This window comes from Odontesthes bonariensis, chromosome 17 (assembly GCF_027942865.1).
Source record: "Odontesthes bonariensis isolate fOdoBon6 chromosome 17, fOdoBon6.hap1, whole genome shotgun sequence".
Lineage (NCBI taxonomy): Eukaryota > Metazoa > Chordata > Actinopteri > Atheriniformes > Atherinopsidae > Odontesthes > Odontesthes bonariensis.
The window spans coordinates 3,263,103-3,290,572 of NC_134522.1; the positions used below are offsets into that span (position 1 = coordinate 3,263,103).

General features: G+C 40.3%; 1 protein-coding gene across 1 annotated transcript; it reads right to left on the minus strand.

Moving 5' to 3' along the window:
• Window positions 1-319: 319 nt before the first annotated feature.
• Window positions 320-25,754, minus strand: enpep (glutamyl aminopeptidase). The gene is made up of 20 exons (XM_075447715.1): window positions 25,099-25,754; window positions 22,408-22,549; window positions 21,513-21,647; window positions 21,307-21,427; window positions 19,584-19,738; window positions 15,870-15,983; window positions 15,650-15,784; window positions 14,079-14,144; window positions 13,913-13,978; window positions 11,889-12,049; window positions 11,529-11,611; window positions 9,268-9,404; window positions 8,849-8,904; window positions 8,606-8,756; window positions 7,784-7,857; window positions 7,558-7,662; window positions 7,283-7,456; window positions 4,300-4,440; window positions 2,711-2,792; window positions 320-756 (listed from the first exon to the last, which is right to left on the minus strand). Exons 1-20 carry the CDS (start codon window positions 25,734-25,736, stop codon window positions 598-600), a joined length of 2,895 nt encoding a protein of 964 aa, XP_075303830.1. The 5' UTR covers window positions 25,737-25,754; the 3' UTR covers window positions 320-597.
• Window positions 25,755-27,470: the final 1,716 nt, after the last annotated feature.

A 27,470-nucleotide genomic window follows, 5' to 3' on the forward strand; every position in this document is an offset into this window, starting at 1 on the left:
GCTTACGGTGACAAATATAAACCACACGGTTTTGGTTAAAACGTGGAAGTTAAACTAAAATACACTCACAGTTTACCTGCAGCTGCTCCCACATCCTTCATCATATACGCTGGATAACAACTGTAATTCTGTTGCATTGCTTCTGTGTTCTGTTCAATAAATAAAGACAGAGTGTGATTTATCCTGTGCTGAGCTGAGGCTCCTGATGCAGAGCAGATCATTCTCACATGAGTGTGAATCTCAGCCTCCATCCCAGCTGACAGTGAAATGAACAGGACACCAAGTCATTTGAATAAAAATGTATTCATTCAGCTCCACATCTGATTAGAAACACAATTGAACAGAACAGTTATATGATGCAGAAACAGCCTGATAAAAGGGCTCCAACACCTTCAATTTAAAAACAATCCAACTGGAAACTTTATATCATAAATATTTGCACTTTTATAAGTTAATTACTTGTGTATTTTACAAATATGTAAAGAGGAAAAGGTAATAAAAGGTAAATTAGGTAGGAGGTGGTATAAATATCCAGGCGATGAGCACAAATCAGAACCTGGTTCTCCATCCGTACTCGCCGCCCGCGGCCCTGTGATGTCACACCGCGCCTTCAGCAACGTTGCTCATCAGCCAGTTCCTGATCTCGTCCCGGTTCCTCCGGATCCATTCGATGTTGTTCCTCACCGTCTCCAGCGCCTGCTGCCGGGGCATCTCCCCGGCTCCGGCGTCCGGCGTCAGTTCGAAGAAATGCTGCATCTGCGGAGGCGGAAGAATGCGTCAGAGCACGCCGGAAACCTCCGAAAATCATGTTCCCTGCAAAGAAACCTCCAGAAAGGTCTTTTTTAAAGCCTTTAGGGTTGTCACATTCTCTCCAGAGTTTGAACATCTGCTCAAATGTGGGGGAAACTTTGAACATCTGGAATCCGTTGGAATTAAAAACGTTAAAAGTCTGGTAGTTCACCTTAACGTCCAGCAGAGGGCGCCATATTATCAGCCTGACTTCCATGATGATGTCTCAGTAAAATAAGCAAAAGTTTTACGTTTGTTACGCATCTACAGAAATGCAGAATTTGGTCTTATTCTGTAAATGATGCAGAAACAAACAAAGATAAAGCTGTTTGCTAACTTTGTTCAAACATGAAAACATCTTGAGCAGACTGAAGAGTGAACAAAGGCTCCAGATCTTACAGGGTCACCATTTCCAAGGCCACAACTACATTATTTCCCATCATGCACCTGGTGGAAATTCTCAACAACTATGAAGTCGTTTTTTTTTTTGGCCTTGTTGCCATGGTTACTCTCAGCCCTGCTTCCTGTTTGGAAGTGACAGCAGCGACTCACTGAACTTACGATGAGAAATACCACCTTAAAACAGCCTGGATGTGACCACCTTGCACCAAACGAGTCTCTGCCTCGCAGCTCAACAGCAGAGAATCCTCTAAATTCAAAACAGTGACAGCTCCACCCACATCAGATTGTGTCGGCCATGTTGTAACGTCACATAAAGACGGATAACAAACGTTTCCAAACTACTCCGTAACAAAAACTATGATTTCGAAGCTTTTTGTGGTGAAGATTTCATTTCTGACGACTTTGTTTTCGCGTTTTCTGTTTGTTTTTTCTTGTCATTTTGGTAATTTTCCTTCTTTTCCATCTAAAAACATTTATTTCCGGCAGTTTCAGCTTATTCCGTCTCACCAGACAATCCAAACCGGATGTTTTAGAGACGTTTTTCACAGCAGCCTGCTGCTCCACATCCTATAAACTTGGATAGAAGCAGAATCGCACGCGCTCGTTGTTTTTAAAGTTGTAAATTCACTGATGATTCAAATCAAACACAACCTGCACATTCAAACACGCCATCATACATTTATTACTTCCCACAATGCATTTCGCTCCTGCCCGAGCCGAAATCAGCCGGCCTGAAGCTAATTTCTCGTGTTTATCTCTGCATAAACATCAAAGATTTCACCAAACAAATTAAAATGCACCTACTATTAAAACAGACGTGCTCCCACTGATAATTTTATTTATTTATTTAATCAGGCTTCTTAAAGACTTTTTTAAAGAAAATATTAAATAAAATATGAATAAAAATGTATAATTCGGAAATGAACAAATCAAATTGATTAAAATAGACCGACTGGTAATTAGGTTGTTTTTGTTTTTTGTTTTTAAATAAAGAAATGAAAAAAATGATAATAATTGTACTCCTTACCCCATCCCCCCTTTAAGGACTACGGATGGAAATGAGCACTTCTGCTAAATCCGATGTAACCATCTTGTTGTTGTTGTTCATGAAATGGCTGATTTATGGTATATCATGCTGTCCTTTAAATAAACCCATTCATTCATTCATTTTGAATCCTGTAAAACTTTAAAGGATCAGACGCACACCTGGAGGTTCTGTTAAAACATTCAGGAGATAACGTTCTTTTCTAATGTTAAGCAACTTTAATCCTGAGATTTAAACTGATGTAATCCAACTTTAAACCGTTTCTCAGTCTCTCCCAGTACACCTTAACTTTCCCTTCTGCTGAAGGACAGAAGAAAGACAACACGTTTTTATTTTATTCCATCTTTCTGTGCAGCATCGAACTGTCCTATTCAGTGTCTGACTCTAAAAACTCAATAAAACTCAATAAACTGAAGGAAAAGCCACCCGACAGCAGCCGGAGGAGCAGCGTGTTGCACGGAGGCCGATGCTCACCTTCCACAGCAGCAGATCGGAGTTGTAGGTGGTGGTGATTCGGGTCAGCAGGCGGCCCAGGTTCCTGTCATTGATGGTGTATCTGTGCAACACGGATAAATCGTGACCGTCAGCCACAGAAAAGGTGAAATTATGTTGATGAAGACACAACAAAAGCCCCGTTTATTCCGCTCCGTCTCAAAGTTTCACTTTAAAAAATGACCAAATTACACTATTCACGGCCAGAAACGAATGAATCGTGTGTGAGAATAACAAAAATAACTAAATATGAGCGCTTATTTCTGCTGGTTGGAAGATTCTGTATCAGTCATGTGACCAAAAACTCCAAAAGAACGGCTCAGAACACCTTTCATTGAGAAATGATGTGTCTGTTGTTTGGGGAGCTCCTGATGTCACAATAAGTTTTTTCACCTTTTAAAGTCAAGACTTTTCTTTTTTTTCATAGATTTGTGGCATTAAAGGGACAGTTCGCCTCTTTTGACATGAAGCTGTATAACATCCCATATCAGCAACATCATTTCTGAACATCTTCTTACCCCCTGCTGCGTCCTGTGAGCAGAGTTCCAGCCTCGTTTTGGCGTTGTGGCCATTGAAAACACGTCTCTTTTCCCTGGCCTTCCACTAGCTGAAATGGAGTTTACCTTGGCTTACTACTTTTATTGTTATTTTATTGCTAATTTTATCTCGAATTTTATTTTTTATCTGTGATGAAGTCATTCTTATTGCTATTTTATTGATGACTCTCTTAATATGTGATGCAGTTGCTGTTGTGAAGCACTTTGGTCAGCTGAGGTTGTTTTAATGTGCTATATAAATACATTTTGAATTTAATTTAATTGAATTTATGTTTGCAAATCATAAGTTCTATCAATTTAGTTTTCTTTGGGCAGTTAAAATATACTTTAGTTAGTTTGGAATCAAAATCTGTAATTCATTTTTATATTTGAAATAGTTTAGATTATTTTGGTAACTTTTAGACCCTCCCATTAATCAGAGAGATTAAGAACACAGCGTGCTGGAGCAGCTTTTTGTTAGTCAAATGTCCGCTGTGAAGACGGGAGGTTTTGGTAAAATGATTTTTTTTTACCACTTTTTGAGAAGCAAAACGCTTTATTTTTTAAACCCCAGCCAACTAGCCGGACTACCTTCATCAACACCAAAACGAGGCTGGAACTCTGCTCACAGGACGCAGCAGGGGGTAAGAAGATGTTCATAAATGATGTTGCTGATATGGGATGTTACACAGCTTCATATCAGAAGATGCGAACTATCCCTTTAAACCTGTTATTTCACAGCATAAGAAGACATTCTGGCTGCTATAGATTAAACTGTGATAAAGATCAGTTTCTTTGTCTTTTCTTATCGGCTCTGACTTCTAACTGGAAATCCTGACGTTTTATCTGTTAACCTATCTTTGAACATCTTTAGTAGCTGATATCTTATCACACACTTATATCCATCCGGTCAGAGTACAACTGTGCGTTTGGTACTTTTACAATGTGACGTCTGTGCAACACGAGTGAGGACACGAGGCTTTAAGCATGTTCCAACCTGCACAGGAAAGAAAGGTAAAGCTTGGTCACGCTCACCTTTTGACCAGGTAGTTCCAGTTCAGCGTGGTCCAGTCCCAGGCCATGCTCTGACCCAGCGGGTTCAATGACACGTATCGCACCACCGTGAACAAATCCTGACTCCTCACCACGCTCTCATCTTTGGTTGCCTCCAGGAGCCTGTCAGACAGAGGAAAGGGCGAAATACAACTCAACTTAATAAAACACCAAAAGTCTACTTTCCTACTACACTGGAAAAGATGCCCCTCCAAAAATAAGTAAGAAAAACAACAAATAAAAAACGTTTCTGCTTGAAATAAGCAAAAAAATCTGCTAATGGAACTAGTGAAAATCGGCTTGTCAAGATTTCTTGAAATAAAATGTGATATTTAGGACTTTTATGTTAAAAGTGATCTTGAAATTAGCTTAAAAACCTCTTCAAATAAATAAAAAGCTTGTTTCATGTGAAATATGACTCAAAACAATTTGTTTTAAAGACTTTTTCATTTAACAAGATATTCAAGATGTATCGTATTAAAACAAGTCCCTATATCTGGCTGAAATAGAACTTGTTAGGCAGTTGTGTCTGATATTAAGTGTAATGAGATATTTTGACTAGAAATGAGACAAATATAGTTGGTAAGACTTTGATTTTTTCCAGTATAGGGCTGAGCAATTTTATCGATACTGCGATATATATCAACATTTCGTTTCCCGATAAAGTATCGATTTTTCAACCGCAAGTATTGTTTTTTTTTCTTTAATTAAATTTTTTTTTAAAAGCAAACTTTATTGAAAAGTCAGACGTTACAATTAGTGAAAACACAGAACATTAAGGTAATACAACACAATGCCAGGGGGTCACAGTATACAAAACATTGATAAATTAGTTCATAAAAATGTTATATAAAGTGCACAGTTCTCACGTTTGTGACATGTTTGTTTGTTTCTGTTTGTCTGGCGGTGTTGTCCTTCCGGTTCAAAGGTCGGACCAACAGTCCAATCAGCGACGAGTCATGTCAAATCACACTGTCCCTTTTTTCCCCCCAGAGAATGATGTGAGTGTATCGAATCGTATCGTATCGAATCGTATTGAATCGAATCAAATCCTATCCTATCGAATCGTATCGTATCGTATCCTATCGAATCGTATCGTATCGTATCGTATCGTATCGTATCGTATCGTATCGAATCAAATCCTATCCTATCGAATCGTATCGTATCGTATCGTATCCTATCGTATCGAATCGTATCGAATCGTATCGTATCGTATCGTATCGTATCGAATCGTATCGTATCGTATCGTATCCTATCCTATCGAATCGTATCGAATCCTATCCTATCGAATCGTATCGTATCGTATCGTATCCTATCCTATTGTATCGTATCGTATCGTATCGTATCCTATCGAATCGTATCGAATCCTATCCTATCAAATCGTATCGTATCGTATCGTATCGTATCGTATCGTATCGTATCGTATCGAATCGTATCGAATCGTATCGAATCCTATCGAATCGTATCGTATCGAATCCTATCGAATCCTATCCTATCGAATCGTATCGTATCGAATCGTATCGTATCGTATCGTATCGTATCGTATCGTATCGTATCCTATCGAATCGTATCGTATCGAATTGTATAGAATCGTATTGTATCGAATCGTATCGTATCCTATCGTATCGAATTGTATAGTATCGTATCGTATCGTATCCTATCGAATCGTATCGTATCGAATCCTATCGAATCGAATTGTATAGAATCGTATTGTATCGAATCATATCGTATCGAATCGTATCGTATCGCATCGTATCGTATCCTATCGTATCGAATCGTATCGAATCAAATCGTATTGTATCGAATCGTATCCTATCGAATTGTATCAAATCGTATCGTATCGTGAGATTAGTGTCTGAACCCTAATTAGCTTTCTTTCTCTCATCATTTTCAACCCACAACAGGAAATGTGGCAAAAGTAAAATGGATTCCACCAAGTCCAAAATTGACTTTAAAGGTCAAGTGTGTGGACTTTAGTGACACCCAGTGGCACGAATTACAAACTGCAACCAACTGAAAACCCATTATTTAGTCCAAGGTGTCTTTTGTAGTGTCTCTGATGGTTATTTGTGGATTTCTTTTCACAGAATCTCACCCGAGGACACTTTTACATGTAGACTGAGCAAGTTATGACATGGAAGATGATTCTTTTCCGGTTCCGCAGCAGACAGCAACAGACTTTTACAAAATAAAAGCCTGTGAGCAACAGACTTTTACAATAATAAAAGCCTGTGAGCAACAGACTTTTACAATAATAAAAGCCTGTGAGCAAAAGACTTTTACAATAATAAAAGCGTGTGAGCAACAGACTTTTACAAAAATAAAAGCCTGTGAGCAACAGACTTTTACAATAATAAAAGCGTGTGAGCAACAGACTTTTACAAAAATAAAAGCCTGTGAGAAACAGACTTTTACAATAATAAAAGCCTGTGAGCAACAGACTTTTACAGAATAAAAGCCTGTGAGCAACAGACTTTTACAAAAATAAAAGCCTGTGAGCGACAGACTTTTACAAAATAAAAGCCTTTGAGCAACAGACTTTTACAATAATAAAAGCGTGTGAGCAACAGACTTTTACAAAAATAAAAGCCTGTGAGAAACAGACTTTTACAATAATAAAAGCCTGTGAGCAACAGACTTTTACAGAATAAAAGCCTGTGAGCAACAGACTTTTACAAAAATAAAAGCCTATGAGCGACAGACTTTTACAAAATAAAAGCCTTTGAGCAACAGACTTTTACAATAATAAAATAAATAATAAAACCTGCGTTAATGCGCGACAAAATATTTATCGGCGTTAAATAATTAACGAGTTAACGCGATAATCACTCGCCCAGCCCTAGTCTTTGGGTATTAAACTTCTTAATTTCCATCACGACTCTACGATGAAGCTGGAATCTACGTCTCCTGTGATTAATGATGTTCTCAGCTCGGCCTTTCTGGGAAGAGAAGGTATTTTACTTACTTATAGAGAAGCTCCACGTCATCCACAGACGCCAGCCCGTACAGCAGCTTGTCCTTCTCCTGAGCCAGAGTCGTGTCTTTGTACCTCTGGAACATCACGTTCCACTTCTCCACGGTGCCCGCGTTCTTCATGCCGTACCGGTACACCAGCAGCCTCAGGTTCACCGCCACACTGCTGCGGGTCAGAGGGTCAACAAGCGTCACGGTTACCGGAGACCCAACAGTCATCACGAAAAACAGCGTCGAAGTCATCAAAGTGGAAGCAGAAGAGCCAACCTGACACCGCCGCTGATCCACTGGTCAAAAATACGGGAGGCTTCATTCAGAGCGTCCTGATCGCCCATCTGACACGCGATGCTGAGCACCGTCTCCCTGAGCAACCTGCCCAACACATAAACGTTTGTCTTTTTTTTTAAAAACAGAATTTAATCTTCTTCAGGCTCATTTTCTGAGCAGATGCAGAACGAGCTGGAAGATGAAACTGCTTTGATTCCTGTCGTACCTTTCTGTCTGTGTTCCAGTGTCTGTCCACCCGAGGGTTGTTGCTATCGGTTTAACGTGGTCCCCGAAGAGTTTCTGGTGATGAGAAACAGGAAATAGCATCAAACGGCTTTATGTCTTATGAATAATAAATAAATATAAATAAATAATTTAATGTCATAAACAATAAAAGTGTCATTTACTTTTATTTCTATACTTTATTCAGATGGTTTGAGGTTTAAAGTCTCTTTTACGATAGAAAAATAAGAAGATTTTAAAAAGAAATAATAATAAATAAATGTGAAATATTAAGACAAACAAATTTGTTTTCATCATCATTTATTTGTTTCTTTGTCCGTTTATATATAAATAATAATAATGTGTTTTGTGTACATTTTTCTCTATTTCATCATTTTTGCTCCTTTTGAGGTTTTACTTATTTACGTATTTAAACAAATACAAATAAAAATGTTCATTATTGTTGTTTTTTTCCATGTCTAATTTATTAATTCATTATTTAATGTATTCTTCTGTATGTTTCTTCGAGTATTTTCTCAGTTTTAACATTTTTTTGGACAAGTTTTCCATTATGTTTCTGGCTTTTTTTCCTGTTTCTAATGTAATATTATATATATATTTTATCATTCTAAACAATAACATCAAAGGAAAAGACACAAAACATGACAAACTTAAGCTGAAGTTTTAAAAGATAAAAGAATAAAAATAAAAATAAAAGATTATGTCTAATTTAGCTGGTGTCAATAACACGATCAGTTGCACATTTAGACTGTAGATAAGCTTAATGATAAATGGGTTTACTGTCAGCTTGGAACGGCTCGTTTACCTGAAACTTCGGGTAGAGTTCGGCGTCGTTCGACAGCATGTCGCGAACGTAGGCGATGGAGGACGCCACGCGGCTCCACGCGATGTAGTCCGACTCGTCTTTCAGGTACTTTGTGAGATTGAAGGCGTTACCATAGTCTATGACGTCAGCCCTGAGCGGGAAAAAGGGGGAAATAATCATTCTTTTGTGTCTTTAAAGAGCAGATCAGTGCTCACCACAGATGGTTTTTGGGCTACATTTTACCTCGCAAGAGCAAAAATATCGTCAGTGTAACTCGCGCGATCAGCCGCGTCAAACTCCTGTGAAAGAAAACAGATGTTGGCTCATGTAAACATCTGTTCTGATATTAGAAGTTAGCATCAGAGGGTAAAAACACAGTCTATATATATACAGGAGGTGTTACTGCTCACTTTAATTGGACTGGTCAGATGGATTTGGACCAACTTTAGCATCAATAATGTTAAATAATACCATTTTTATCATCTTTTATTAGATTTTTAGTTGTTTCTGATGACCAATAACAGCCAAACAAACAGATTTCTAACCGTAAGAACTTTCCTGAGCAAACAGGGACTTTTGGACCACCTGGATTTAAACTATTGTGCCTGTTCTGGTAATAAAACAGATGTGTAAGCAGCAACATTAGCGTGTGTGTTGTGTACCGAATGGTTGGTCTGAAGCTGTTGGCTGATATCCGTCCACATGCTGTCTTCATGGTTGACTCTGTAGAATCCGATGTGATCGTTGTTAATCTTCAGCAGTCCGTCCACGGAGGTCGAGTAGTTGCTGAGGACCAGCTCTGAAAGTCAAAAGAGTCACCGTGACAACGGTGTGGTGGAAAACGAGTTACTTAAAACTGCAGGGAAACAATAACACGTATCACACTTTACGATCGTTCCTATCATAGAAGAAGAGTCCTGTTCAGAGGAGAGGGGAGGTATCTGTGGAGGCTGTTTGGTGAGAAGTTTGATCGTATTTCTTACGATATACAAGCACAGATGAATCGACCTCATCGAGGAAGGGAAATCACCAAGAAGAGAAGTAAATTCAGGATGGATGGGGGCAGAAAACTGTGGCTTTTCTGGATGAAAATCACTCCCAAAGTTCCTAGTTTTCTCCTCAACAGATGATTTAAACCACAGTTATTCTATTCAATTCAATTCAATTCATTTTTATTTATATAGCGCCAAATACAACAAATGTCATCTCAAGGCACTTAGATAATAAAGTCCAATTCAAGCCAATTGGAATTCAATTAATTGTAATCATAATTATTCATAAAATAATCCAAAACGTTCATATAGAGCCAATTCAAAAACAATTTCCTAGCTAAGGAAACCAACAGATTGAATCGAAACTTGTCGCCTCGTGCACGCTCAGGTTATTCTATTTTAAATTCAATTCAATTCAGTATTGTGTATGAAGGGCCAAATCACAACGAAAGCCATCTCAAGGCTCTTCAGATACAATCCAATTCAAACTCCAATTCACTGTAATACCAATAAAATCCAAATTAGTCCAATTTATTGCTCCATTTTAAGTAGCCCAGCTAAGGAAACCAACAGATTGCACTGAAACTTCTCTCTGATACAATCCCCCGTCCTGAGCGTGCACGAGGCGACCGTGGGGAGAAAAAACTCCCTTTTAACAGGAAGAAACCTCCATCAGAACCAGAACCAGGAATTGCGGCTGTGAGGATATAGATGCTGTTTGTTGCATGAGCCGCATTTTAAATGGCCGCTATCTATAACTTAACCACCAGATGTCAGTAATGTTTCACACAAAGAAAAATGGAAACATTTTATTTACTTTTCAGGGTAAAATCTGCACATGAAACATAATTCTAATTTTCAAAGATTCAGAAACGATTCTATAAACAATCAACTTTTAAACGTTGTTTGTCTGTTTCAGGCTTCCGTACAACATCATGTCTTTGCATTGTTGAGGCTTGGTGCTGCTAAAGTGAGTGCTCAGATTCAGGAAGAAGTTTGGATTCTGCAGAAGAAGGAGCAGGACGTGACTGTTTAACATACAAGTTTAACTCAAATTATCCGTTTTTGTTTAATCTATTTGCATCAGATTGAAAGTTACTGTCCAGTTTGGCAGATTCGTGGAAGACGCCACAAAGTGAAGGTCGCTGAGATTAAATTCTGCTCTTTGTATCCTTTTGTGGCTGCTGAACCATCTGTAATCACGGAAAAAACGTCATCAGCTGTAACTGTCTTCAGGCAGTAGAAACCACCGTGTCTTTGTCCTGTTTCAGACTTCCCTAACTGTCAATGCTGATGGTGTTGGAGCTCGCTCGTGTACAGATTTGGTCTGAATAAATTAAGTTTTACTTCATTTATCTCCTCTGAGGCTGCGGTTTCATTTCCTCGACAGCACAAATATTTAACTACAACCTATGCTGATCAATTACTATGGATACAAGTTAAGAAAAAACTGAATAAATAACTTTAATCTAATTATTTTGTTTGCTAATTTTTTAATTTAAATTTAGTAGCACATTCCACAACTGTTTTTGATTAAATTAATATTTTTTAAACTCTCTGTGTTATTTCGTAACTTATCGTTAGCCTAGCATAATTCGTTAGCATGATTGCTAAGTCATTTTTTGTCTAAATTGTGATATCTGCCTAACTTTACTCTCCCACCACTGCTACATCCTCCTGCCTTATTCCTTATAAGTCCTTATTGTCCTCAGCCTATCAGAACACATTTTAGAGTCCAAAATCACTATATTTTGGTAATTAACCCCAAAACATTAAAAAATGATTTAGGCAATGATGCTATTAGGCTAACGTTATGTATTCGTTCTTTCCTCTCTTCTGTTGAGGTATTGGAGAGTTTTAGGACCCCAGGGCCATTCTTTGAATAGAATAAATGATATATGTGTGTATATTATAAGTGTTCAGCACACTACCTGAGGCGCTCTTGTCAAACATAATCTCCATATTCTTGTCGCTCTTCACAGAATGCCATTTGACTGGAATTGTCCACTTGTATCTGAAACAAAAACACATTTTCATTAATACGCATGAAAACCATGTAAAGATAAACGTACCTACAGGTGGAACATGAGTGGGCGCTCAGGGAGGAAAGGTGACACTCAAGGTTAGTCCAAAACAGAGTTGACTCACAAAAGACGAAACAGCATGAATTTGTAAGCAGAATTCTAGTTATATTGTGTTAGAACTATAATCTAACGCAAGCTAACCATCTTTATCCCCTCTGAAGATTCAACCAGTGAAACAAGGACACCCGTCTTCCTTTCGTCACTTACCCAAGAGGTGAAGGAGGCTGGGTGGGGTCAGCGTTGGGGTCCAGGAGGAAACGCTGTTGGCTCAGTTTGGCATCTGTGGCGGACACAGTCAGATTCAGCACAGGATAACCCATCTGTTTGGTCCAGGTGTCCATAACTTCTGCGACGGGCAGCCCACTCACCTGAGCACAGAGACGAGAAACTGGCAAGTGCTGACAGAAATCTTTCTTTCATAGAAAATCAAAATGTCAGCTAGAGACTGAGATCTTCAGATGGTAATTAATATCATGATTGTTTCATAAACTATATGAAAGATAGGCACTCTAAACGCCTCAGTATGCTTCTCCGTCGCTATCCGCCAATCCGACTCCGTGGTCACGCAGAGGCTGTTAAACCTTTCGAAGTTCTCCGTCGGGCTGTCGGATACCCAAGGCAGTTCACCTCCTGATCAGTAGGCGGCGCTACGCTAGACGACCCAATCTGGCGACGTCTATGGTGAAAGTGGCTGATTGATTGTTGACCTTCCGGCTTCGTTTCACTCCTCACAGCGAACGATGGCGACCGAGAGAGAAAGAGTGTTGTTGGAGTTGGAGCTCGTTGATGTTGAAATGCAAATAATTTTGACCAAATGTTGACCGGCACACAGTAAAGTCTTTCAAAAATGGCGGTGTTGTTGTTCTGAGAGGAAGGAGCTAAACCGGAAAAGTGATTCCGGAAATGATGTTAGCCGACCAATCACAACCCTTGCGGTCTCCGTGAGTCTCCGTCTCCTCGACGAATAGATAGATGGGAATGTTGGCCGATGCACGCAAGCGACGGAGAGCGTCTCCGGGAGGGTTTCCGACGACGGAGAGGGCTCTCCGTGGTTCTCCGTATAGTCAGGTTCACTGTGTACAAAAATGTACTTTTGTGGGAATTTTAGTTGCCACTTGAACAGACAACTGTATGGCGGCCATTTTGGAATTTCAAAATGGGCGCCATAAAATACAGAATTTCAGCTACCTTGGCCTCTAAACAACCTAAAAACTCAATTTAACATGCCAGTTAGTAGCCTTTCCCAGACGAGTATAAATCAGCCTTAATTCCCTTAAAGTGTGAGCTGATGCTCACTGGATGTTGGCTCCATATCAAACCTGGGTCCTATCGACTACGATTCAAAAAGCTTCTCTCACAGGATATTAAGTAAATAAACAGAAAGCCTGAATCACCTCAACTGGTTCCTAAAGATGTGGCAAAGCAGTGCCTCTACTCTGAGGCCCCCCCAAGTGGCCGAGCTCCTCACCCAAAGGGTGAGTCCAGACACCTTTCTGAGGAAGCTAATTTCCACTGCTTCTTTTCCCGATCTCATTCTTTCAGCAACCACCCACAGCTCGTGTCCAGAGGTAAGGGTTGGAGGATTGGAGTGGTTGGAGTGTCTGCCACCTAGAGGCAGCCACTCACTCCCAACCCAGATTGGCTCAACGCACCGGTTTCTAACTAAGGACCACGGTCTGAGACCCATAAGTCACAATTATCATTCCTCGGCTGTGAGACGCCCCATTGCACGCTTCAGGTCTCAGCTCAACGAGGCCTACTGGACCATAGCCTCCGCAAGCCTCGGCCAACCTAACTGGAAACTCTCCAAGCAATTCTGTCCATAAAGTTTATGAAAATAATCTGTAACAATGGGCAGCTCTGGCAGAGTCGAAAACACTGTTGAAGTGAGACCAACTAACTGATGGCAAAGCCAAATGGACACTATGTTAAAGACCATTTGGTCGCTGTAACAAAGGGTCCTCCCATATTCCTGAAGCACCGCCAACGGGACACCTTGTGTGACACGGTCGTGGCCTTCTTTAAGTCCCCGAAACACATGAAGACGGGTTGAGCAAACTCCCTGATAAATCCCACATTCTTCCTCCTGAATCCAGAGATCAACAACCAGCTGGACTCTTCTCTCCGGCTCCCTGGCACGAGCTGAGAAATGCGTTCCCCTGAGTGCAAACTGTAGAAATCTGACTGATCTGGCACTGCCTGCAAGATTAATCTGAAAAGCTCAAACATACATCAGCAAGAGAGGCCCAGAAGTTGGCTGTTTTGGCATTCTGGAAGTGGTAGTCTTTCAAATATTTCTGGTGAGAGAAGAAGAAAAAATGGTCTGTCAGAAGAACTTATATATAAATGTAATAAAAGAAACTTCATTTCCTTTAAAATACCCATCATGAGACTCACCCGACAGCCGTCTCTGAACATGTTTCTGCCCATCCAGTCCTCCAGCATCCTGAGAATAGATGCTCCCTGTAAAAATGATCTTTATTTAATCATGTAAATCAATGTAAATGTACTTTATTTATACAGCTCTTTACAGACAATCCTTACGGTGTACCAAAGTGCTTTACAGCGGGGATTAAATAAAGAGAAGAATAAGTAAAAACAAATAAAATCAACAAAAGAACAGTGAAAGCAATAAAATACAACAAAATCGATTAAGATAAAATAAGATAAAAGTGTCATCATACTACTGGGTATTAAAAGCCATCCTAAATAAGTAGGTTTTTAGCCTAGATTTGAAGAGACCTTGAACTTATTAGGGCATGGATGGCTTTCTCAAGGTCATGACCACTTAAAAACAGTTTAACTTTGGCCAAAACTAGTCCTGACGACATTGTTCATTTGTTTGTCCGACCTCAGATCAAAGGTCAAAGGTCCCTCCCAGATTTCTGACGGTTAGGGTTAGTTTAATCATAACCATAATTGTATGCATCAAGAGGTTACTACTCATACTCAAACTACCCAAGATGCAACGTAACGTGACGTCGCCGATCGTCATTTCCTGTCAAAGCGGCAGTTTCAAGCTAGCTACAACGAGGGTAGGTTCACTTCCTGTTTTCAAAACAAAAGCACCAATTGTATCGTAATGGCTTTCCCTGTGATAAAAGGCAACGGGTATTTTATTTTGTGAAAATAACAGGAAGTGCGTTGCTCACTGCGGCTAGCTTTAGTAGCGCCGAATTCGTGGGAACAAAATGGTAAACAGCCGGTATTTTGTCAGGTTTTCAACACGTTGGGGATCTAAACGACTACTTTCTCACCTGAAAATGTTTCAAATGTTGCTAAAGTTTACAGAGTTTAGAGCTTAAGAGAAATCAGCTTCAGGCCGGCTGATTTCGGCTCGGGCAGGAGCGAGATGCATTGTGGGTAAACACTCTGCATACTGTCTGATCGATGAGTATGCAGTATGTAGTATATAGTATGTAGTATGGAAGTATGGAAGTATGGAAGTATGGAAGTATGTAGTATGTAGTATGTGGTATGGAAGTATGGAAGTATGTAGTATGTAGTATGGAAGTATGGAAGTATGTACTATGGAAGTATGTAGTATGGAAGTATGTAGTATGTAGTACGGAAGTATGGAAGTATGGAAGCATGTAGTATGGAAGTATGGAAGTATGTACTATGGAAGTATGTAGTATGTAGTATGGAAGTATGTAGTATGGAAGTATGTAGTATGGAAGTATGGAAGTATGGAAGTATGTACTATGGAAGTATGTAGTATGGAAGTATGTAGTATGGAAGTATGTAGTATGGAAGTATGTAGTATGGAAGTATGTACTATGGAAGTATGTACTATGGAAGTATGTAGTATGGAAGTATGTAGTATGGAAGTATGTAGTATGTAGTATGGGTTAGGGTTAGTTTAATCATAAACTAAGCTTTTTGTATGGTTGTGATATGAAAGTGAGAGACGGTTTCCATGAACTTTAGATAAAAGTTCCGTTTTGGCTTTTCTTGTCATTTCGTACCTTGCTGTATGAGATGGCATCGAACACCGATGTGATTTCCGCCGGACTCGACACGTTCACAATGATGGGGTGAGAGGAGAGGAGGGCGTCGTCCACCATGACGGGAAGCACGTCGCTGATGATCATGATGTCTCGCTGAGTTATCAGACAAAGAAAAAGGTGGATTTCAGCAGACCGTCGGCCTGTTTGTGCAGGTTTGTGTCGGTAAAACGGAGCTCACCATGCCCCAGGTGGGTTCTGCCTTCTCCACGCCGATGTACTCAAAGAAACTGGCAAAGCCTTCGTTTAGCCAGAGGTCATCCCACCAATCCATGGTGACGATGTTCCCGAACCACTGCAAAAGTTAGTAAGTAGGAATTAACTTAGACATTTTATCACCTGTATGAAGAAGCCGTTTTATTTTATTGTTCAATTTATCCTAAAATTTGTCTAAAAAAAATTGTATCAATCACATTTCCATCAATACAATAAAACAGTCATCTGTTTGTACTTTTTATTGATTAATTATTTAGTATTTATTGACTGATGTGTTCAATGTGATCACAAAGGAGCCAGAAATAACAATAAATCTGCTCATTGCTTTTTTTAAAAAACATCAGAAATGATGAAAACAACTATAAGAGACAAAGTAATAATAATGATAAAAATAATCAATTGTTGAAGTTTTTAAAATGTACTTAAAAAAATAAGTAATTTAGAGTCGTGTGATAGAAAACCCCCTTTTCACACTCTAAGGTTTTATGTATCAGGACAAAATTAATAGTCATAGAAGTCACCCCAAGGTCAAAAACCCAAAGAGCTACATCTCAGACTCTGCAGGCCCCAGTTAGCATGTTAAAGGTTAAAGGTCACCCCAAGGTCAGAAACCCAAGAGCTACATCTCAGACTCTGCAGGCCTCAGTTAGCATGTTAAAGGTTAAAGGTCACCCCAAGGTCAGAAACCCAAGAGCTACATCTCAGACTCTGCAGGCCTCAGTTAGCATGTTAAAGGTTCTTCTTCATCTTGCCTACTTCACATCATTATCTCTTGGTCCCCCAACATCCAGGCCAACTTCACTTCTACATCGCTCATGTTAACCTGTTCCAAGGTTCCTGGAGAGACGCAGCCTAGTTATGGCTATATAAGAGAAACATTTGTGATTGAACTCACTGCCATTGTAATGTAACAACAGGTTTAAGGTTAATCCTAAGGTTAAGCATGTGAGATAGCGAATGTTTTCCCAAAATTCACAAGGAAGCAGGATGGATCCATAATTCCTGTAATCACATGTAAACAGTTCATAAAACTAAACTATCGGAAGATTTCTTATCTCCCACCAGCACAAAACTGCTGATATGCGGTGGTACATTGTTCCCTCTCTGAGCATCGTAAAAAGCTTAAAAATAACATTTAAAGTGTCAACGTTTACGATTCTGGACTCTGGTCTCTTTGCCGTTAAAGGCTCCATTGTCAACAAAAAAAAAAAAAGACCTGATGTCGTTTATTTCTAAGATATGAGGTTGAAATGGGATATGGAGCCAAAAACTGCTCTAAAACCGCAGTCATAAACCAGGCATGGAAACAACACCGGCTGAGGACTCTACATATGATCTTTCATCGTGTATTAAGACCACACGCTTGGATTTGGAATGATACGAACTTATTGGATGCACTTTAGTAGTAGAAGTCTGACAAAATAATCCAAACGTCTACTCCTTAAAAGCTGTGGAGAGCCAAAGACAAACTGAACAACTGTGGTCAGATTAGGAAACCAGAAACCATCAGAAACCAAAAGGACAGATTAGAGAGTGAAAACAACTTTCAGCTGATAAAACACGAATGAATACGCTCTAAAAACTGAAGCTTCATAGTGTTTATTTTAGTGTAATCTGAGCTGCATGAGTCAGTCAGTACAAGTCTGCACATCCCAACACACTTTAGTTTATCTGGACACCAGTAAATGGGTTTCTGTGAGTTTTATCCCCTCCGAACAAAAGGAGGAGAAACTAACTGCATTATAGAAACAGCACGAATGTCTCCAGGTGCATGATGGGAAATAATCTCAGAATAATCTTACAAATAGTGACCCTATGAGTCTTTGTTAAATCTTCATTCTGTGACTTCAAACTCAGAGACTTTGTCTTTAGATGTGAGACGATGTCAGGAGTTCATCTGTTAAAGTTCGTGTTCGGGAGGCTTTCGTGGTCATCATGTGACTAACATTGCCTATGATGGTTTATCAACATGTGAGTGTGCTTATGACGTAGGAAAGCACAGCGAGTGTAAGCTAAATGTAAGCTAAGTGTCAGCTAAGTGTAAGCTAAATGTAAGCTAAGCATAATCTAAATGTAAACTAAGTGTAAGCTAAGTGTAAGCTAAATGTAAGCTAAGTGTAAGCTAAATGTAAGCTAAGCATAATCTAAATGTAAACTAAGTGTAAGCTAAGTGTAAGCTAAATGTAAGCTAAATGTAAGCTAAATGTAAGCCAAGTGTAAGCTAAGTGTAAGCTAAGTGTAAGCTAAATGTAAGGTAAATGTGAGGTAAGTGTAAGCTAAGTGTAAGAAGTGTAAGCTAAATGTAAACTAAGTGTAAGCTAAATGTAAGAAGTGCAAGCTAAATGTAAACTAAGTGTAAGCTAAATGTAAGCTAAGCATAATCTAAATGTAAACTAAGTGTAAGCTAAATGTAAGCTAAGCATAATCTAAATGTAAACTAAGTGTAAGCTAAATGTAAGCCAAGTGTAAGCTAAGTGTAAGCTAAGTGTAAGCTAAATGTAAGGTAAATGTGAGGTAAGTGTAAGCTAAGTGTAAGAAGTGTAAGCTAAATGTAAACTAAGTGTAAGCTAAATGTAAGAAGTGCAAGCTAAATGTAAACTAAGTGTAAGCTAAATGTAAGCTAAGTGTAAGCTAAATGTAAGCCAAGTGTAAGCTAAGTGTAAGCTAAGTGTAAGCTAAATGTAAGGTAAATGTGAGGTAAGTGTAAGCTAAGTGTAAGAAGTGTAAGCTAAATGTAAACTAAGTGTAAGCTAAATGTAAGAAGTGCAAGCTAAATGTAAGCTAAGCATAATCTAAATGTAAACTAAGTGTAAGCTAAGTGTAAGATAAGTGTAAGATAAGTGTAAGCTAAGTGTAAGCTAAATATAAGGTAAGTGTAAGCTAAGTGTAAGCTAAGTGTAAGCTAAGTGTAAGCTAAATGTAAGCCAAGTGTAACCTAAATGTAAGCTAAGTGTAAGCTAAGTGTAAGCCAAGTGTAAGCTAAATGTAAGCTAAATGAAGCTAAATGTAAGCTCAGTGTAAGCTAAGTGTAAGATAAGTGTAAGCTAAATGTAAGGTAAGTGTAAGCTAAATGTAAGCTAAGTGTAAGCTAAGTGTAAGTTAAGTGTAAGCTAAGTGTAAGCTAAGTGTAAGCTAAGTGTAAGCCAAGTGTAAGCCAAGTGTAACCCAAGTGTAAGCCAAGTGTAAGCTAAGTGTAAGCTAAGTGTAACCCAAGTGTAAGCCAAGTGTAAGCCAAGTGTAAGCTAAGTGTAAGCTAAGTGTAACCCAAGTGTAACCCAAGTGTAAGCCAAGTGTAAGCTAAGTGTAAGCCAAGTGTAACCCAAGTGTAAGCCAAGTGTAAGCTAAGTGTAAGCTAAGTGTAAGCCAAGTGTAAGCCAAGTGTAACCCAAGTGTAAGCTAAGTGTAAGCCAAGTGTAACCCAAGTGTAAGCCAAGTGTAAGCTAAGTGTAAGCTAAGTGTAAGCCAAGTGTAAGCCAAGTGTAAGCTAAGTGTAAGCTAAGTGTAAGCTAAGTGTAACCCAAGTGTAACCCAAGTGTAACCCAAGTGTAAGCCAAGTGTAAGCCAAGTGTAACCCAAGTGTAAGCCAAGTGTAAGCTAAGTGTAAGCTAAGTGTAAGCTAAGTGTATGTGTGTAAAACCAATACAATCAGCAGAGTAATCAATAAGTACTTGTATGTTACCTGGTGAACCAGTTCGTGGGCGATGACACTGGCCACTCGCTGCTTGTTGCTGGAGGATGACTCGTTCTCATCGTACAGCAGGTTGGTCTCCCTGTAGGTGATGAGACCCCAGTTCTCCATGGCACCGGTACCAAAGTCAGGGATGGCTATCTTATCTGGATCAAAACAGCACAGAGATTCGTCTGAAGTGAATCACATTACTGCCTTACTGATTCTGACCGTACATCTCATCTTATTATAGTTCGTGCACAGCAAACAGCCATCAGAGCACGAATCATTCGAATGGATTTTCAACAAGGACTACAGTCGACTGTTTTCCTTTTTCACTGCGCTTCATTCAGGCAACAAAACGAGACCACTGACGTACTTTTGTAACCTCCTGGTTAAAACATGACTTGGTTACGGATAGAAAACAATCATGGAAGGATTTATAACACATTCTCTCTGCTATCATCTGGTTAACTGATGCAGTTTTGACCTCTGGAGGTCACAGGAATCCTTGAGTCTGAAGGTCGAGTCTGAACTAACTGAACCCGTTAGCTGTTATGAAGGGTCGATGGCACCATCAGCCACTTGATAAATTGTACAACACTGGACTTTTAGATTTGTTCTTTCTGCATAAAAAAACCAATACCATCTAAACTAAAAACTGTTGCATCATGTGGAACTGTTTCACACTTGTAACATCCACAGATTCACAGTGTAGATTTTCTGTCGTCCAGGTAATAATAATCCTAACGGCTTCAAGAAGTCCAAGACAAAGGCTGTGTTAGAAACCGCATACTTCTCCTACTACTCATACAAACCTTTTGAGTTAGTATGCGAGTTTGAGTAAGCGAGAAGTTCCCGGATGCAGACTAGATCCTCCTAAATGTTGGGTATGCATCATGAGGTTACTACTCATACTCAAACTACCCAAGATGCAACGTAACGTGACGTCGCCGATCGTCATTTCCTGTCAAAACGACAGTTTCAAGCTAGCTACAACGAGGGTAGGTTCACTTCCTGTTTTCAAAACAAAAGCACCAATTGTATCGTAATGGCTTTCCCTGTGATAAAAGGCAACAGGTATTTTATTTTGTGAAAATAACCGGAAGTGCGTTGCTCACTGCGGCTAGCTTTAGTAGCGCCGAATTCGTGGGAACAAAATTGGAAATAGCCGGTATTTTGTCAGGTTTTCAACACGTTGGGGATCTAAACAACTACTTTCTCGCCTGAAAATGTTTCAAATGTTGCTAAAGTTTACAGAGTTTAGAGCTTAAGAGAAATCAGCTTCAGGCTGGCTGATTTCGGCTCGGGCAGGAGCAAAATGCATTGTGGGTAAACGCTCTGCATACTGTCTGATCGATCAATATGTAGTATGTAGTATGCAGTATGTAGTATGTATTATGTAGTATGGAAGTATGGAAGTATGGAAGTATGTAGTATGTAGTATGTAGTATGGAAGTATGGAAGTATGGAAGTATGGAAGTATGGAAGTATGTAGTATGTAGTATGTAGTATGCGGTTTCGAACACAGCCATATTTTGCCCTTGTTCGAGCTCTCAGGATGAATTTCAGGAAGGTAAAACTGGGGGAATTGATCCTCATCCAATCCAGAATTTATACATTTAATTGATTGTTTCGGTTCAGGGGTTAGAAATACATTTTTAGGGCTAGAAACTGGAGTTTAAAACAGCAGCGATGAGGTCACCCTAAGCTTAAAGAGGGCTGACAGGCATACCCAGCTTTGTGATGGAATAGGACATGTTGAAATATTCCTCAAAGTAGTCGAAGATGATCTTGGTTGTGTCTGCTGCGTATTCTGCCGTCGCTAACTGACTCGGCTGGGCGTAGATCCTCAACTGCAGAGGAAGACAGGGCGAGAATCTCAAAGTGCTTTTAAATACCTGGAACTGTGCTGAGAGTGAGGGGTGACGGTAAACTCACGGGAATTCCACTGGCAGAAGTCCTTTCCACGAAGTCGAACTGGTGAACAGCGAAGCAAACCAAGTAGGTGCTCATTGGAACAGACTTCTGGAAGGAGGTTTTCCTTTTATTGTCAGGCAATTCCTCAGGGGACCCCTGGAGAGGCAGAGCCAAAGGTTAATGGGTTAAAGCAGTCGTCACTCGATGTGTCGTGGAGGGTGGATCCACCGGCCTGAAAACATATTCCTGAGCTTTTAAGCATTCAAGATGTTCCGGCTTTGTTTTTTTTATGTCTTCAGGATCAAACCTCTGCAGAGAGTGTAAGAGTTCACACATGAAGCATTTCTGATGATGCAAACAGATTCTTTTTAAAGATGAAATCACAACAAACTTTAAATCTTTAAAGAACAATCGTCCTCGTGTAGCTGGGCAACTGTTTGAATAATGGCGTCTCAGATCTATTCTTTTATTCTGTTGTATTTATTTTTATTCCTACGGAAGCCCCTAAACGGCCATAGACACATACATTTTATTCCATCCATTTTCCCGTGATAACAAGATAATTTTCCTCCGTTTTCTCGAGATAACGAGTTAATTTACAGATGGTTTTGATGAAGTCGACTGTATCAGCAGGATCACTCAGGTGTAAACACCTATTGAGCTGCAGTCGAGCCGGCCGTCTCCGGCTACTTTATTCAGTTTTCAATGAAAGGGGGTAAAAATGGGCACATCTTTGCCAGAAATACATATAAACACACATAAACAGGGCGGACTGGGGAGGAAAAGTGGCCTCGAAAACCATCATTGTTTTCTCATGATAACGACATTAATTTCCTCCGTTTTCTCATGATTATGAGATAATTTTGCTCCGATCATTGTCAGTTTGGGATAGATCACTTTCTGATTGGAGCTGTACCTGTTGGGGCATGTTGGACAGAGCGCTGTAGCTTGCATCGTGGGTGATGGAGACGGTGTAAGTGGCTTTTTTGTTGGGTTCATCGAAGCAGGGGAATGACTTTCGGGCATCTGTTGGCTCGTGATCAGTGGCAGCGATCTTCCTGGTGATCAAATGAAAAACAACAAAGTTAGAAGATAATCAGGACAGTAATGTGTTACACATTAATGAACAGCATGTGATGGAATCTGCTGGAGATTTACACAAACTGGACTTTGATTCGGACTGGATTTTTGGGTTATCATCCATATTCATTGAGCTGAACCAGTGCTTAAAGAAGCTATTTTAAACTGGATCTTTAGGCACTTTGTTCCCAGCAGTACATTTACGTTAAAACTGCTTTCAGTTACCAAAAGAGTCAAATTAATATAAGAAATTCAGTTTAAAAAAAATCCTAATTCCAAAATAATGAATGTTATCACGTCTAAAAGTAGAAAAGTAGGAAAAAAACAGACAATAATAAGAATTATATGTTATTCAACATCAAGAAAAAGTAAATAAGATTCAATTTAAAGCTTAAAAAAGGAATATAAGATATAATCTAATGACTAATTATGGAACAATTAATATAAATGAAATGATTAAACTGCTTTATGCCACCAGAAATGAATAATCTAGAAGCTCTTTGTGGGTTTTAGACTGGAATTAAGATTTGTTCCCATTTCTTTAGCTGCATGTGTGAAAAACAGCAAAGATAACACAGTGTGACAGACAGAAAACAGGATTTCTGCAGCAACAAGGTGATTCCCAAAGAGCTGTTAGCTGAAAACTTGGCATATCTCAGCATGGTGTGCAGTGTGTCCTTAAAACATTTGAGGAAACTGGACAAGTGGAGGACAGAAGAAGAAGTGTCAGGCCTAAAGAACTATCTACAGCAGATGGACAGGATCTGAAAGTGATGTCCTTAAGAAAGAGGAAAACATCCAGCAAACCTGAAAAAAATTAGGGCTGAATCAGGACTTTTGAGAATTATTGTAGAAGCCCAAAACAATGGGCTTTAAAGAGCTCATATCTCAATCAGTTACACATCCAGAATCTACTGTGATAAGTTTAAACATCTTAATATTCGGTAAAAACTTCTTCCATGCTGTCCACTGCTGCAGCACATTTCTGTCACATCTCATGCTGCTATTACCTGACTGTCTTTGCACTATTATTCAACTTGCACACTTAGCCATTACCAAACAAAACTTAATCCTCCATCCTACAATGCATTTTATATACTTGAAATGCCTATTTAATGTTTGGCTATGTGTAATTTTTTACCATATGTCTTTGTCTTCACCGTGGCATGATGGGAAACGTAATTTCGATTGCTTCATATGTCTGGTACATGTGAAAAATTGACAATAAAGCTGAATTGAATTGAAATGCTCCATTTCAGCACCTGTGTCTTTAAGGCGCTTCCTCTGAAAGACCCGATCTGATTGGACAAAGATGTACACGACAACGAGCTTTGTGGCAGGTGCTACTCAATCATGTTAATGTCCCTACGTAAAGGAGTCTTTTGTGTTGAATAACGCACTTTTAGCGTTTTTATCTATGGCTGGGCAACAATTAACATGTTTAATCTAATTAATCACATGATTTCCCTGATTAATCACGATTAATCGCATTTGTACGCAGAATCCAAAAGTAGCGTATAGCTTTTAGCATTTAGTTTTATTTTAAATGTGCTGCCATATGAATGAAAGTGCCATAACATTTGTTGTGCAAACACACTTTTAACATCAGCATCTTTCTGTAATTTTTATGTAGAAGCCTCGCTCCACTGTCTGTTTCCTTGAATGACTTAAATTTGGCTGTAACAACTTGGCTGTAAATGCAGGATTTTTTTGTTAAAATTTATTTTGAAATACGTGCTTTTATGTTGAAGCAAGTAAAACAGGAAGTAGCGCCGGTTAGCTCTGTTAGCTTCACACCTGTAGCGCTGATGTTAGCTGCTAGTTTATCTTTATTTTATTCCTCCATGCTTCGTGGTGTTTGCTGTAACTGTGTGAATGTGATGCATTCAACAGACTTTTACAATAATAAAATAAATAATAAAACTTGTGTTAATGCGCCATAAAATATTTATCTGCGTTAAATGATTAACGAGTTAACGCGCCCAGTCCTACTTTTTAACTTTTCTTTGCACGAGAAGCTGAAACACAGTGAATGGAGGACAGTTTTATCTCTTGAATTCATTTAAATGATTTTATTTATTTCTCTTTATATTCTTTTATGTATTTTTAAAGCTTCTTCCACTCCCTGCTGCAATGCTTTTATTTTATGTGAAGCACTTTGAATTGTTTTGTTCCCAGTGTTATTCTCCTCTTGAACTCTAAGAAGTCTAAGACAGTTACTACAACTTGACACTTTAACTACAATGTCACTTTAATCACATTGTCATTTTAATTTTATCAACGCCTTATTTCATTTTATTTATTTGCTAAATATTTTATTTATTTATTTTTTGTCACCCCCTTTTGTGTTTTTATTTTCTTTGTGATTCCATTTTCTTGCTCTTCTTTTAATGTACCGCTCTTCGCCGTTTTAATTGCCCTTCGGGGATAAATAAAGTTTTTCTGATTCTGATTCTGATACAAATAAATTTGATTTGATTTGATCTTGAATAAAAAAGCGTATCGTGGTGTTTACAGCAGATCTTACTTGGTTTCTCCCCCCTCTGTGTAGACGACCCTGTAGAATCCCACCACGGAGCCGTTGAGCCAGCCCTGGAAGTCCAGGCTGAGCAGGTACTGCTCCCCCGGGCCGGTGGCGCGCAGCTCCTCGGCCGCCTCCACCACCACGTACTGCTCGGGCCGGTACTCGAAGCAGCCCCTCACCGCCACCTCCCTCTGACCCCCCTGGCCGTCCAGCATCTTCAGCCTGGGCGCGGCGCTGACGAACGTCTCCCTGATGTGCAGCCACAGGTGGCGGGTGGGCCGGCCGACCTCCACCCGGACGTCCACCGTGCCCGTGTAGGTGTCGTCCCGCAGGTCGGGCTCCAGGTGCAGGTCGTAGTGGACCGGGTTCACGTAGTCGGGCAGGCGGAAGTTCCTCCAGTCCCCGCTGGAGTCGGTGGAAGGCAGGCAGGGCCCTCTGCCAGGTGGAGGGGGCTGGGGAGGCTCCTCTGTGGGGGCCGGCGTGGGCTGAGGGGTGGAGGAGCTGGAGGAGCTGAGGCCCAAACCCAGGCCCAGGCCCAACGCCAAGGAGCAAACCAACAGCGTCCCGCAGATGAAGGCCGCGTGTTTCCCCCGAATGCAGTAACGCTTGGGCTGCTTCTCAAAATCCATGCTGTCCACCATGGTGCCTCCCAGACCTGGAAACCTGGAGACCTGGAGACCTGGAGACCTGGAGACCTGGAAACCTGGAGACCTGGAAACCTGGAGACCTGGAGACCTGGAGACCTGGAGACCTACGCGGGCCCAGAGCGGGACTCTCTGAAACTGACCTGGACTCTCTGAGTCAGAGCGGCAGGACTTGGCTGCCTCGGTGTTTAGATTAGCCGAACCAAAGCTCACCCCCGCGGTGCCGAGGGGTGGAGAGCAGAAAGAAAGAAAGAGGAGGAGAAGAAGTGAGGATCAGAAATCTGTCAGAGAGAATCTCACCGAGGAGCCGGAGATTTATCCCGTCCTGGGTGCCGTTAACACGCCTCCTCCTGTTAAACATCTACAATCAGCCTGTAAATCAGCCCGTTCAGCTCCCCGTGTGTGGGGCAGCAAAAATGCACCAAGAATGAAAATAGAAGTTCATGCCTGCCAGTGACTGTAAAAACAAGCGAGCCGGAGTGAGTGTGCATGTGAGAGTGCACGTGAGAGTGCACGTGAGGGTGTTTGGTTGGAGTCAGAGTGAGATCCAAAGACAGTGGACACACACACACACAGAGGGAAAAGGCTGTTTTAGACACTCTGCTCAGCTTCAGAGCGAGCGCAGCTCAGAAGTGTGACATGAGAAGTAGAACAATGGCTGGACTGTGCAGCCTGAGATTAACTTTGTTTCAGGCAGGGGCGCCGCTAGGGATTTAGGGCCCCATGAAAATCATTTTTACTGGGCCCCCCAAACAGCCGGCCAGGAGGTCGGCGAAAATTTGTGATGCTATTTTACATAAAACTATGCATTGTAATGGTATTTCTGACTATCGTTCCCATATTTGTGAAAAAAGAAAAACATGACACTGAGCACAAGGAATCCAATGGCATTAATTTATTTGCTGCAACACTGATACTCTGATTCTAAACTCTAAATTAGGCTACCTGAAAAATACAAAACATAAACGTAATGTTTCCAAAACAAATAAAGTTATCGTTACCAGTAAATTGTAAATAAAATATATTTGTGATTATAAGTTAGTTTATAACTAAGTGTCATATTATTTTTTGTCAGTATTATAATTTTATTAGGGCCTCTCTGGGCCCCTAGAATCCTTCTCCTTTTACCCCCCTGTTCGTCGCCCCTGATTTCAGGGGCAGCAGGAACCGCAGCAGAGAGAAATGTCCCCGAACTGAAAGAAAAAACGTGTTCCTGAGGCGCGAAAGAATCTTCTGGAAAAAGACGTTCGTGTTCGTGTGATGAACGAAAGGAGCGAAAATCTGTCCTGATCTTAGAGTTTAAGGTTACACACTCATAGAGACAGACGCCAGCCTGGAGCGGTGGGCCGCCAATCACAGCGCCCGGGGAGCACGGGGGTACGGTGCCTTGCTCAAGGGCACCTCGGGCGTGACAAGGAGGTGAAACTGACACCCCTCGAGCTGTCAGTTTCACCAATCTTTGAGTGGCGAGAGTGGGAATCGAACCGCCAACCTTCTGGTTATTGGACGACCGACTCTAACCAACTCAAAAAGTCAAGTTTTGATCCAGTTCTCGTTTCTATATGTTCCGTTTCAAAGGAGGCTTCCAGAACTGAACTAACTCTGGTTCTGCCTCAGATTCTGGGTTTATGTTCATTTTTTAACATGTTTCAGTGAATCTCTGCAGCTGTTTCCTGTTTTCATGGAAATATAGACAAGAATGAGGACTTTTGCTCAGTCGTGCATTTGCAG

Coding starts and splice junctions, on each gene's coding strand:
- enpep (XM_075447715.1), bottom strand. CDS start 25,736: ATGGTGGACAGCATGGATTTTGAGAAGCAGCCCAAGCGTTACTGCATT. Junction 11,612..11,888: donor CAGCCTCCTTCACCTCTTGG/GTAAGTGACGAA, acceptor TTTTTGTTTCAG/ATACAAGTGGACAATTCCAG. Junction 4,441..7,282: donor GACGTGGAGCTTCTCTATAA/GTAAGTAAAATA, acceptor TCTGTCTGACAG/GCTCCTGGAGGCAACCAAAG.